General features: G+C 42.2%; 1 protein-coding gene across 10 annotated transcripts in view; it reads right to left on the bottom strand.

Annotated features, from left to right (window-relative positions):
* SP4 (Sp4 transcription factor) overlaps positions 1-13,875 on the bottom strand; it is a 118,615-nt gene that overhangs the window by 89,158 nt on the left and 15,582 nt on the right. The window contains exon 4 of one of the 10 annotated variants that reach the window (XM_029589063.1): positions 10,846-11,066. The exons of the other annotated variants lie outside the window; for them this stretch is intronic. Within the exon in view, the coding sequence (XP_029444923.1) occupies positions 10,861-11,066 (206 nt within the window). The 3' untranslated portion in view covers positions 10,846-10,860. Of the gene's footprint in view, positions 1-10,845; positions 11,067-13,875 lie in introns of those variants that run through there. 10 annotated transcript variants of the gene reach the window in all.

Below are 13,875 nucleotides of genomic sequence, written 5' to 3'. Positions count from 1 at the left end.
CTGACTTTTCAGGACAGTTGTTAACTAATTAGCTTACGGTCTGCTCTCAGTATCTCATCCAAAACTGGCTCTTAATCCCAACTGAACAAGAAAAACGGTTAAAACAAAATTTCCCTTCATATTTGTCTCCTCTAAATTTGGATACACATATACATTGTGGTACCATTTTGGCATACTTCAATCTGTATATTTTCTCACATACACTACCATTGTCTTTGCAAGAAGCTAATACATTTCTTTTTAAAATGTCTCATTTTGGATTATTTAAATCTTAGGAAACACCACAGCAAACTGTCCAAGAGTTAAACATTGAAAAATGATCATCAAGTCTAAAACCCAAGACAATAAATCAGCCGACAAAGGGAGAGAATTCTGGACTTAAAAAAAAAAAGCCCAAAACTTAGTTTATGCTACACTTCACAGGATGATTCAACTAAAATAAGTATACAGCAACTTAAACTCCCCATCAACCCAAAAAAAAAAAAAAAGAGAGCCAAGATCTGGAATCAGATAATCCTAAAAGTTGATACTTTTTGTATGCTTGGTCCCACAAAAACAAACAAATAAAAAGCAAAGATAAACCTGAATGCTTGGTACAGAACATTCCCAAACCACTGATAAAGAAAACAATTATGTAGAGAACATGCTGCTGGTTTTTAAATTCTATTTATTGAATTTTCTTATGACATATCATGTCATACCAAATACTACTGGACTTGTTAAAACTTAATGCAATCTGTTCTCTACCAGGAGCATTTTGGCAAGCTGGTTAGGAATCCCTCTGTGCTAACATCCCCACAAGGGTTTACTAGCAGGCATAAAAGGAATATTTGGAACAAGGCCATAAACATTTTCCTTTGGTGAGACATCTACCTGTAAACAAGGAGACCTTGATGGCAAAAAAGGACAGCTCTACTGTACTTATGAAAAAAAAAATACCTGTGCATGTCCATTCACATATCAATTTTCAAGCTACATAATTGTATCCTGTTTGGACTGCTGGTGAACCGTCACACGGTTTCATAATAATCTCTGAACATGACTAAGACTTTGACGTGACCTTTCAGGTTTAAGCCTGCCAGAGCACAACAGTGAGATTCGCTAGCTGTAGCCAATAAGAGACTGTACACACAAGGGGGGAAAAAGGATTACTGGTATGAAAAAAAAAAAACCGAACCTGGATAATTTTATTTTTTTTTTTAAATCCACTATAGATAAAAAAAAGCAGTTCTTTTATTCCAGTTTGTGGAAGGCAACTTCTCTGTGAGCACGAGGGAGAAGGTAAACATTTGGAAAAGTAAATTGACCAAGGTGAACTTTCACCACATCTTTTGGCTCCAACTCTGGATGAGTGCAAAGCAGTATCATTTCGTGATGACATATGCACATCAGCCACTTGGCTTGGAGCTCATGAATACTGCAAAGTGCCGTGTATCTTCCAATTTCCAACAGTACTAACGGAAACAGAGAGTAATTGATTCACAAAGCAAAGATGAAATAGCTCAGCATAGCTTTTCAAACAGACATTATGCAGAATTTTAAAATTCTTTAAGTAGCCAGATTAAGGGGGAAGAAATATTTCCTCTAATTTACTATCCCACTATATACAGCACAGAGAAGTAAAATGAGGGAAGTTCCAGGAAGAACAGAGAGCTATTTGAGAATGGAGATATTTTGTGATACTACATTTCTCAGTGCAGTCCATGTCTCTTCAGTTGAGTTACAAAACAACAAAACTGCAGTGAAAAATGTAGCTGAAAACATAAGAACATGCCATACTGGGTCAGACCAGGGGTCCATCAAGCCCAGCATCCTGTTTCCAACAGTGGCCAATCCAGGCCACAAGAACCTGGCATGGTATAATCCCAAGTGCTAGGTTTCTCCGACCACACACCAAGCTCCACATGCAAGAGCTACGGACAGAAGGTCAAGTCTTCTCACAGGTTACAGTTATTTCATGTCAGAAAGTGAATATACTGTTACGGAAGCAGAATCGATCATTCAAACTGACTTCCTTTTCCATCACATTTGTTAAATGTTCTACAAACTTTATTCAAACATAATACAAAAGAGAACTATGAGAGTAGTTCCCTTGGACATAGTCTTGCAGTTTATCCAGATAATTGTTGTGCCTCTTTCTACTCTTCACAACAAACATTTAAGCAACTTGTAGTTAAATCAGGGAAATAGCTTTAGGATGTTTTAGATGATTAGCCTGAGTATGAAGTGTCCCTGCTCCTGTTGAGCCTCCCATTCAGCTTATTGCAGTGATAAAACCTGTATGAGCTACTGCATAAAATCTTCTGACTGTGTAATTCAGGCACCAGAAAGTCACAATTTTGCTTTCTCAGTACAGGAATGAATCAAGCATATATTATTTCCAGAAACCCAGCTCTGACGATATTCCATAACTACCTGAATCTGAAGCTCCCTTGCTTTGTTTCCAGGCAAATTGTTCTGCTTTTCTGTATGAATTTTCAGACACAACCTCCACAGAAATGGCAGGGGAAGTCAACTTCAAATGACTTGTCCATTGTCAAGCTAAGAAACCCATCTTTTGTTAATAAAACATGCAGCAGCAGAAACAGCATCCATAATAAGTCTTTGTAGACACCTGCATAAAACCTTAATGAAAATATAGGCTTGACTATCGCATAGCTCTAATAACTTGCCTGCTCCTCTCGCTAATTAACCAGCAACTCTACATATCTAGGGATTTTACAATGCCTTTAAATATATAATTAGAAATATGACCCAATACTTACAAAAGATTGCACCTTTCCCACTACATTTGAAACTAGCTACTGAAAATCCTTTTAAATGTCACACTGTAGAAACAAAAATTAATAGTGATTGACAAAATACCTTAAAAAGAAACACTACTTACCTGTAATAGGTGTTCTCTGGAGCAGCGATTCTCAACCGGTGTGTGTCAACGCACCAGTGTGCCGCCAAGCACCAGCAGGTGTGTCACGGCCCACTGCCCCTGATTGTGTTCCCTCCTCCCTTCTCTTCCTACCCCCCGCAGGTCAGTTGGAAGGCTCCTCTCTTCTTCTTGCCAGTGGAAGTAGGAAGAAGGGAGAAAGCCTCTGATTGGCCGGTGGGGCAGGAAGAAGGATATGGCCTGAAGATGAAGGCATTTCATGGCTGCCGGGGTGCCCAGAGGAGGAGACTGCTGCCGCTCGTAGGGAAAGGATGTGTGGGAGAATGCGAGGAATATGAGCAAGCAGGTCTGAGAAAATGATCAAGAAAGTGAACATGTGACTGTGTTAAAAGTGAGTGTGCATACCTCGGAGCCTGACCCCACCCCAACTAATGGATGAAATCTCAGGGTGACTAATTCAAAAGTACCCAAGTACGTACATAAAGTAAGACAGCAGCATAAGCCTGGACCAAAATGAAGCGCAACCTGCGATCAGAGATGGGAGAAAGAACAGTTTGAAACCCATCAGCTGTGGGGCTATGTTCTCAGGCCACAGGGGCTGGAGAAGGCAGCTAATGCAGCTGCCATTTGTGCTCGGCAAGAGGGGGTTATTGAGAGCGGGCGAACCAGAGGGAGTCCGAGCCCGTGTGTGCGCGACACCGAGAGTGGTCAGGGAGGTGACTGTGTGCGTTTGTGGGTCCTAACTTCAGCAGCCACTACTCCTTCTGGTGAGTGCTATTGGCCTGCAAAGGGAAAGGAGTAGTAAAGATGCTGGAGAGGGTAAGTAAAAGTTTATTTTTCTTGATTGACTGCCATTTGAATTATTGGGTATTATATGATGACTGCTGTTTTGAAATATTTTATTGGTATTTGGACAATTTTTAATTTTTATGAGTTTTTAATTGGTGGATGTTATTCTGTTCATCAGCTGTTTTATAACATTTATTCCCCCACAGAAATAGTTTTACAACACTTCTCAGTGCAGCAGGGAATCTATAACAGCTTGACTTATTTTGTTTTCCTAATAGAGGTGTATTCGTGTTTAGGGCCTGGTTTAAATATTTGTAGTGTTGCCTTTTCATAGGGTTGTTACTGTTTGAGTGTGTTCCATAATGCAGGTGTAACTTTGTGCAGATTAGTTTGTGTGCATTATTGCAGATCCTGGGACTGTGTTGGGAGCTATATTTCTCTTTCCATTTCTCCAAGTTTGCACTGCATGCAGACTGGCTTTTTGGGGTTTCCATTCCAGTTTTTCTCCATATTTATAATTTGTGCTCTCTGTACTTGGTAAAGGTTGGTTTTGTGTGTGTGACAAAGGTGAGGTATTTTTCTAGCATGCAGGCATTTGTATCAGTCTTATTTGTTATGTTTTTTCAATAAGACATGCATTAGCGGTAAATTACTGTCTTGTCATAAGGGCTATTGCACCTGGTAGTAGTAGGAGTTTGTTTTGCTTTTACTGAGATGTCACCAGAATATCTTTTTTGTATGGTGAGTTGTACGGGTAATGCCCTAGTTCTGTTCTGCACCCATTTTTGGGAGCAGAGGGGGTTCCTGCAGATGCAGAGAGTATGTTTACATTTAGCCTTGTACTGGTCACATATTCAGCGTTCTACTACAGTTGATGCTGGTGGTTGCCTGCATACAGCAGTTCAGCTTTCCTGAGTATGCGCCACAACTTGATAGATCAGCGCAATCACTTCTCAGGCACTAATGTCTCTGTGTAATCACCACATAAAGTCAAACAAGAGCCGTCGTTTTGCTGCACTCATAAAATCAAGAGAATCCCACCACCACAACTTGATAGGTTGGCACGATCACTTCTACAAACCGTAAATTCCCCCCCCCCCCCAGAAAATGGCAGAGTAGACTGCGGCAAAGATGAAGACCCCACGTGCCTCAGGACCTGCTCCACTCGTGCAAAGATGAAGGTCCCGGTGAGAGAGAGTGTGTAAGGTAGGGGAGGGGTAAGAGAGAGAGGTGAGCAGGAGGGTGAGAGAGAACAGGGGAGTGAGAGAGGAAGCCTATATGAGAAGAGTGTGAAGGAGTGTGTGGGAGAGAGATTGGGAGCTGGTATGTATGAAAAAGGGATCATGTGTATGTGACTGTGCTAGCCTGTGTGAAGGGATTGTGTATGTGTGAGAGAGCCTGTGTGAAAGTGTGCTTGAGAGAGACATAGGTAGCCTGTGTATGCAAGAGAGGGACCCTGTATGAGGGGATGTGTGTGCAAGAGAGTGAGGGAGCCTGTATAAGGGTGTATGTGTACTAGAGAGAGGGAGGCTATATGAGGAGATTGTGAAGGAGTGTGTATGTATGTGAGAGATTGGGAGCTCGTGTGTATGAAAAAGGGATCGTGTGTATGTGAGTGTGCTAGCCTGTGTGAAGGGATTGTGTATGTGCGAGACAGAGCCTGTGTGAAGGTGTGCGTGAGAGAGACATAGGTAGCCTGTGTGAGGGTGTATGCGTGAGAGAGAAAGGGAGCTTGTGTGGGTGTGTATGCAAGAGAGAGGGACCCTGTATGAGGGGAAGTGTGTGTGCAAGTGAGGAAACCTGTATGAGCGTATGCATGTGTACTAAAGAGAGGGAGCATGTGAGTGAGAGAGGGAGGGACAGAGGGAGCCTGTGTGAGGGGCAGTAGTGAGAATGGGGTCAAACTCTGGGACTGGCAATAGAGTGGAAGGGGTTGAGCCTGGAGATGGAGGGGAGACATCCTGGCAGGTGGAGGAGGAGTTGGGGCTTGAGGGGGCAAAGTGGCCAGGGGAGTAGGGAGAGCGAGTGAAAGGGACGCTCTTTACAGTGAATTTCTAGGGAAATTCTCAAAATATTTAAAATTCTGCATCTTTAAGTAATTACATTTTTAAATTAATACAGAAAAAGTTATTACTTAAAGACTTAATGAAGCACTCTTTTCTTGGTTTTTTTTGACGATAATACTAAATATTCAAAAGGACGTCAAAGAGAAAATACTTAACATTTAACTACGTGCTCTGTACAAAAATCCCAACACCAAAAATGTTTTGTATTTCATAAATGACCTTCATAATGCCCTGCAGTATTCTTGGGCATTGCTGCTCCTTCGTTATACTGCTTAACTTTGTTCACTTTTCCCTCATCTCCCCATCACTTACCCTTCACCTTCTCAGCCCACACCCACCTTGATCTGCACTGCAGGGTCTGACTTCTGTTTCCAGTGCGCAGATCCACTGATGGGACTGCCACCTCCCCTTTCTTCCATTGTTGTCTCTTCTTCTGCTTCCTTTGGCAGGGCCTGGGAAATTCTGCCAGCTTCTCTTGTTGAATTCCAGTTTCGCTGGTGGGGCCCAGGGAACCCCATCACCCTGCTGCTGCCATTGTACCCAAGGCGGTAACCCCCCCCAAGGAGCAAAAACACTTCTTCTGAGGGACAGATCCAACCACCAGAAGGAAAATTATGGCAGGCCAGAAAATTGTGCTATTTGGGGATCCCTAATCTACAATATCCTTCCATCCCTCCCCTCATCCCTGTTATCAGACAACAGGAATAAGAGAAGTGTGGTTACAAATTGGAAAATCCAGAAACTGCACAAGCAATGGTTTCTCAATTGTTTTGGGTTTTTTTTAAAGTGGTGAAAAGAAGTTACCTAGTCAAAAGCAGTGAAGATCACTATGTTTCACTCATTTTTACCAAAAGGAAGCTAGCAGTACATTACTATTCTTATATCCTGGATAGCTATGCCATGATCTCACACTACTAATAATTCATGCTTTTATTGTATCACAAATTGACTACTGTAACTCTCCCCTTTCCCCTCTCTTTTGTTGAAGGCCCAAAACGCCTACAACTGTTTCAGAGCATTGCTGCTGAACGCATAATTCTAACTGCTAAGTTAGGCCCTAACTTGTTTGTGCTAGCACATGTCAAATACGTGCTGTGTGCTGTAAGGAAAGCAGCCAATTACAACCTCAAGATATGGGCCTAAGTCAACGCCCCATTTTATAACATGCACACACGTTATAAAAATCGGGGGTTGGTGCATGCAAGAGGGTGCACACTAGTGCATCCTGCACACACCGACACCCGCTGCCTTCCCCCGTTCCTTCCCCCCCTTTTCTAACCTTCCCACATTCTAAACCCCCCCTCCCCCCCAGATCTCTCTCTTACCTTTCGCGCCTGCCTCCAGACAAGCGCAAGTTGCGCGCGCCGGCACCCTGCTAGCACGTGATCCTCCAACACAGCGGCAAATGGCCGAAGTGTCAGGTCTCTGGCCCCGTCCCCGCCCCCTTTTTTTTTTTTCCAAAATAATTTTTATTGGGATGAAACACGAACAAACATGGAATCGGCCCGGCGCGCATAGAGCTTTTAAAATCCGGTCCTATATGCGTGGTCTGCGTGGAGATCAACGAGGAAGGAAAGTGCAGATAACGATGAGATGATCGATGATGTCTTCCTACAAGCTGTGGGAAGACTGTACAGAAGGAGAACAAACATTTGGACACGAAAGAGAGAATGAAAGTTTGGGTGCAGGTGATCTAGGGAAAGGAAGCCAAGCCAGAATGAAGTATTTAGAAATGATCAATACTGGCAAAAGGTAACTAGAAAAAAATCCATATAAGCCTTGCAAGATTGTGACATAAGTTCATCCTTACCTAAGGGCTCCCAATAATTTGGAGAGTTTACGCTTATCCTTTCCAGACACTTCGGCTATAACTGGCTATCATTTATTTACCATAATAAACATTTTACTAAATTTCTAAAATATCTGAGTCTCATGTCTGGTATATGGGGGCTAAAAACCATACTTAAGGAAATTTTTGGTTTAAAAAAATCTGAGCATGTGTCAGTTCTACAATTATTTCATTGGCTACCTATCCACTGTTGCATTAAAGTCAAAGTTTTGTATATCACTTTTCATGTTCTTCATTCTGGAATTCCATCTTATGGATCCAAAAACATAATTCCCTATTCTCCGGATCGACATTATGATCTTCCCAGAAATTAGTTTTTCAACTTCCACCACCCAATCATCAGGCTTGATATCACTAGAAACACCTCTTTCAATTACCAAGCTCCGGCTCTGTGAAATACCCTCCCCTCTTGATATCAGGGCAGAATCTAACATTTAGAAGAGTAGAGAAATCATGGCTCTTCTGTCTGGCCTAGAACTGCTAAAAAGTTAGATAGCTGAACTGAGACTTTATCACCTTGTCAGGCTAACAGCCTCATGCTATACCTTTTTTTTATGTAAGTTTGTTTTATTAGTTTTTAATGATATATGAGAAGTTACCTCTTATGAATGTTTTATCTTTGTAAACCGCTTGGTTACACCTATTTACGCGCAGTATACAAAAATTTCATATAATGACATGAAAGGTAGCCAATGTAATTTCACCAGCACTGGGGAAATATACTCTTTATATTGCTTTGCAATAGTCCAACTTAGTCAGGACAAATTTTTGCATGACACTGCAGAGATCCATATCTGATCTCTCATTTTGTCGGCTCATCCTATGTTTAAGGAGAGGCTGCCTTTTCAACCACTCTTATGGGTGGTTTCCAGGTCAATTGTGAGTCTAAGGTCACCTAAGTCCCAAACTTCAGAGACAATGGGAATGAATCCCCCAAAGTTTACCTGGCTTAAATTCTTTAACACTGGCTCCCTCCCAATCTTGAGAACCACAGGCTTTCTTAAATTTAAAAACGAATTTATTTGCTTCCAGCCTGACTTCTACAGTTCCTAAACAATGATTAAATTGTTGCATAAGAATAGCACTGTACCTGTGCAAGTATAAAACTTAACTCACATGCGTACATACGATATTCCAATCCTAGGGAGGCCAAAATTTAAGGTTTATATCCAACCATTTGGGGAAAAGGATGGATGATAAAGCTGATCTTTGAGAGACACCTGACCTTAAAAGATTTCCAGAAAGAATGTAAACTTCCAAGTCTAATCTGTTTTTATCCAGACAGGGAAGATTTAAACCATTATAGAACAGCTGATGATAGACCAGTAGCTTGAAGGCATGCCAACAGAATATCATGGTTTACTGAGTCAGACGCAGCAGCAATGTCTAACTGTATAAGCAACCCAAAATACTCTTAATCAAACACCTACTGTAGGAAATACTGACGCCGCTGTCTCAGAACTATATTGTTTCCTAAACATATTAATATTTATCTAGGCTAGCATTTTCAGCCAAGTAAGCTTCTGAGTCTACCACTTTTCCAAAATGTTGCCAACAGATGGGAAATAAATTAGGCAAAAGTTAGAAAATTCCAATTTTGATAATCTAGGGTCCTTCTGAATTAGCTGAACAGATTCTCTTTAAAAGCTCCAGCACAGACCCCTCCAACAGAGATTTTAACAACTCAGCAACAAACATGTCAGTGGGAAAACTATGCATAATCCAATGGAGAGTGTGTCGACTTAACTTGCGTGATTAATTCAGGGACACTATACAACAATACAAGCTTGGCTTGGGACTACCCTGATAATCCATCAATTGGTGTTTTCATCACTATTTTTATTGCTGACAAAAATTGGCAGTGCTTCCTGCAGCTTATCAACTTTCTTTTGATAAAAAAAAGGAAACATGGCTATACCTTCACAAATCAAACTCTGGGAAGGTGTTACGTTTGGCCAGCCACAGGATAAGCTCGTGACCAGCTGCCCTCACCCCATGGCATCACGGACTTCACTTGTGGTAGGGATGGCACCCGCTCACTGCCATGCTGTTCTTACTGAGGAATCTCCTAGGCGTGCGCACACAGTGTTGATACTTAAAGGGCCTATGGTGGGAACCTGGTCCCAGTCCATCCAGACAACATCTACAGGACTTCCTTATTTAAACTAGCTTCTCTGGACCACGAGTGCCTCAGCAACGGGTCTCCTGCCTAGAGCAGCGAAAGTTGCTCCTATGTTCCTGTATTCTAGCCTTATTTTGCCTAGCCTTGTCCAGTATCTTGCCACTTGCCCTCATCCATCCTTCAGCCCAATCTCCTGTTCTGACTTCTTACCTTGGATCAGACCATTGCCTTGAACCTACACTTGCTTGTTGTTTGCCCTGACCCTTAGCCTAGTCCTGGTATCTCCAGTCTGCTGCCTATTCCAACCCCAGCATACTCTTGGACTCATGCTCGCCCTTCTGCTCTAGGACCTGCCTAAGTGTATGTGAAGTTAAGCAGGGATTTCTTTCCTGATCAGATATGCCAAACCAACAAGTTTGTTTTTTTTTAAATATTGTAAAATGTATTGCAGAAGCTCATAGGGTTTTTTTTTGGTTTTTGTTTTTTAATTCTTCCTGATAAAAGCCTCAACTTCTCACCTAAACTTTTGTTGCCTATGCACAACTCTTCAGAACTACTTTCTTTTAATATTAAATTTGTAAGAACCAGGCAGCCTGGTGTTTCTCATGCAATGTAATGAAGCACTCTGGAGTAACTTGCTCATAAGACAATTATTACTTGATCAGATCAGTAACATTAACATTGGCTACATCAGAATTGCTTGCAGACTTGAGTACATACATTTTTTTTTAAACTTTTCTATATCTATTTTTGGCCTAAATCTTTTACACACATTCTTTCCCTTGATCCAAATTGACAGCTAGTGATTTTTCCACAAATTGCATGATAGGTCCACAACAATGGTTTTATACTTAAATGACTTCTTCTAAAAAGGGTTTCAAATATGTTATGTTTGGCAGAGTTCAAGATGGCGACCGAATGAGACGTGGAATAAGGCAGCTCTGTTTAAGTTCTACATTTTCCTCTGAAATTAGATCTCTAACTTATTAATGCCGCATACAAAATGTAAGGCCCAACTCCGTGAGAGCCAGGCAGTTATGGATTCCCCGGAAGAACGACAAAGCATTATTCCTGCCTTCTTCACCCCAATGCCGAACCAGCCGGGAGCAAGTGCCACAGTGGATGGGGGCGTGGAGCGAATGTCCCCATCTCAGACAGAAGAAATCTCGCTGAGCCCCAGAGCGCCTGAGACGTCATCCCCACCCCTGCAAGAGAGTGAGTTTCGGGAGTCAACTCCAAAATGTTCGCAGTCAAGCCAGGAGATGGAAGGAGGTTGGAGCCTGACAGAAGCGGGAGGAACGATGCTGAGAGATATCCCCGAAACTCCGCCGCAGAGAATTGCACGGGACACTGTAGCTGGAAAGGGAGAGAGTCAATACAAGAATTAACCCCCTTTCTTGTGAAGCCAGCGGTAATAATACTGGAAGCCCTCTGGGAAGCAATGGCTGCCATTGAGAATTTGTCAAAAGTTTGCATGGAGGAGTCAAATAAAAGTATAGAGAATGAGAAAAGACGAAGTTCAAGATGAAAAATGGTCTGAAATGGATAAGAAAATCAAGAATATTGAGAGTTACCAACAACTTGTGATTCAGCATGAGACTGTGTTAAATAAAAAAGTAGAAAATATAGAGAACTCTTCGCAGCTTAAATATCAGGGTCCTCAATTTTCCGGTCATACCCCAAATGCTAATTGATTTGTTTAAGAAATAACTGAAGTTTTAAAAATGCCCATAGAGGCACTGCCTTTAATCTTAAAGGCCTATTACCTACCACAAAAGAAGAGCGAGGCAGACCACGAGAAGGAAGAACCCCAAGTGCAGATGAATATTTCTGATCTACTAGAACTATCAATGGAGGATCCAGTCACTACAAGAGGAGTTTTTTTTGTGACTTTTGCCTTTGCTACAGAAAAAAAATAATGTGATGAAAATGTTTTTCCAAAAAAGATCTGAAAAACATTATGGTCAAAAAATATGGATATTCCCCGATATTACTCGGTCGACACAGGAGAGGAGGAAAAAGGTTTATTGAATTGAGGACGGAAGCTTTAACTATTTGCTCTAAATTTGTTATTCACTACCCCTGTAAGTGTGTAGTAAAATTTCAAAACTTAGTTTATGTTTTTTTGAACCATCCCAACTTGGTTTCTTTATTGACTCACATACAGCAGCTACAACGACAGCAAAGAAGGCATAAGTAGGCATTTTTTCAGACACCATTACTTCTTTTTACCTAAGATTTGCTCGCTCTGAAATGTATTTAGTATCTGCCTCCCTAATTTCTTATTATAAAAAGGATGGTATGAACATAGTATTATTGCTGATTGTATTATGTTTGCATGAGATTATTGCAAATGTTAAAAGAATCATCTGATTTTCCATTCATAATGTTATTTTGTGTAAATAACTTAAAATGCAATTTAAAAAAAAATGTTATGTTTGGCGGTTTGCCACTGGCTCTTCGCCCTTCCAGCTGGTCTATGGAAAACAAACCATTGCCACTGCCTGTCTCAGTGTTCTCACTAGTGGTTCAACTCTCCACCCAGGAATTACATGAACTATAGGAACAGAACAATCAGTTAATTGAGAAAGCCACCGCTCAAGCCAAGACAACGGCAGATGCTTGAAGAAGGCCAGCCCTTCAGCTCAATGTGGGAGAAAAGGTTTGATTGAGTACCCAGAACTTACACCTATGGACTTCCTTCTATGCGCCTGGCCCCACATTTTATTGGACCATTCCCTGTGCTTCAACAAGTGGGCCCCGTCACATATCAACTAAGGCTACCACATTATGGACCTTTTAATGTGGTTATTTCATGTGACCTTGCTTAAGCTAGTGGTGCTTTTGTGGCCCAACAGAGTCCTACCTGAACCTCAGGAAGTTGCTGCTGACTGAGATGACGACATATACAAAGTTCAAGAGATCCTGGACTCCTTCCAGAGAGGGAAAAAAGTTGAGTATTTAATCTCCTGGAAAAACTATAGCCCAGAAGAAAAAACACTCATGGGAGACATCTTCCAACATATTGAACACCAACCTCTTTAACAACTTCCATCAACAGTAGCCCAGAAAACCCAGGGCCTCAGGGAGGAGGTTTAAGGGGTGTACTGTTTGTGTTTGCTGGTTTACAAGCTGCCCCTGTAAACTGCCACACTCACCTCCCCAGCTGGGCTGTCCTAATGCTGACAGTTCTGCACACAGCAGGACACCGCCAGGCCCATCTAGCCGTGCTCCTCCTTAGGAACGCACGCGCCCAACCTCATTCCTTTAAGGGCCTGAATGGCCCCTGACCTCACACACCAAGCCCTATAAAAGGCTCTCCCTGGTCTTCTCTCATGCCTCAGCAATAGGTCCAGCTACTTCTCAGTAGTGCATGTTGCTTCCCTGTGTTCAGTCTTTGTCCTGCTTGTTCTTAACTTTGCCCACCTGCCTATCCATCCCTTTTCTCCTCCTCTGAACAGATACCTGGTTTTGATCTCTGCCTGGACCCTGGCTACACCTGACCTCCACCTGCCTCTGACCACTGCCTGGATCCACCTGACCGCTGCCTAGCTAACTCTGGACCTTCTCTCTATCAGCAGAGACCCCACCTAGGTCCTGCAGGCCCTGGCAACCAAAGACTCAACCCAAGGGGAATGTAAGCTGGCATAGGTGAAGGTCCTGACTGGTCTCTGCTTCGCCTGGGTATATCTGTCATAGTGTGAAGCTGCAGGGCTCCTCCCTGCAGGTAGCAGCAATCTTTCCTCAGCCCAAGGGTCCACAGACACAACAAAATATGTTTCCTGTAGCCATTAGTCTCATCACCTTTGAGAAATATTGGTCTATTCTTCTAATACAGAACTCTCAACTCTGTGAAATTTGAGGGCTTCCTTGAATGAACAGCTCACTTCAGTTCTTGCCACAACATTTCCATAGGAAAACTGCACTTTGACTTGTGTTCTGGAGTAGCCAATCTGTTCTTCAGCAATTCTGTAGTTTTACTTGAATGTTTAGCATTTTTGGTCTTGCTGCATGATCCTCTTTCAGCTCACAGACAAATGGTTTGACCTTCTCCTCCAAAAGTTTCTGATATAAAGACAGAATTCATGTGGCAAGCCATCCAGGTTCTGATGCAGCAAAGCAGTCCCATATCATGATACCTCCACCACCATGTTTGACATTTGGG

Source organism: Rhinatrema bivittatum, chromosome 2, assembly GCF_901001135.1.
Source record: "Rhinatrema bivittatum chromosome 2, aRhiBiv1.1, whole genome shotgun sequence".
NCBI lineage: Eukaryota > Metazoa > Chordata > Amphibia > Gymnophiona > Rhinatrematidae > Rhinatrema > Rhinatrema bivittatum.
The sequence above is the reverse complement of the archived record's forward strand: the minus strand, read 5'-3'. Positions and strand labels throughout refer to the sequence as shown.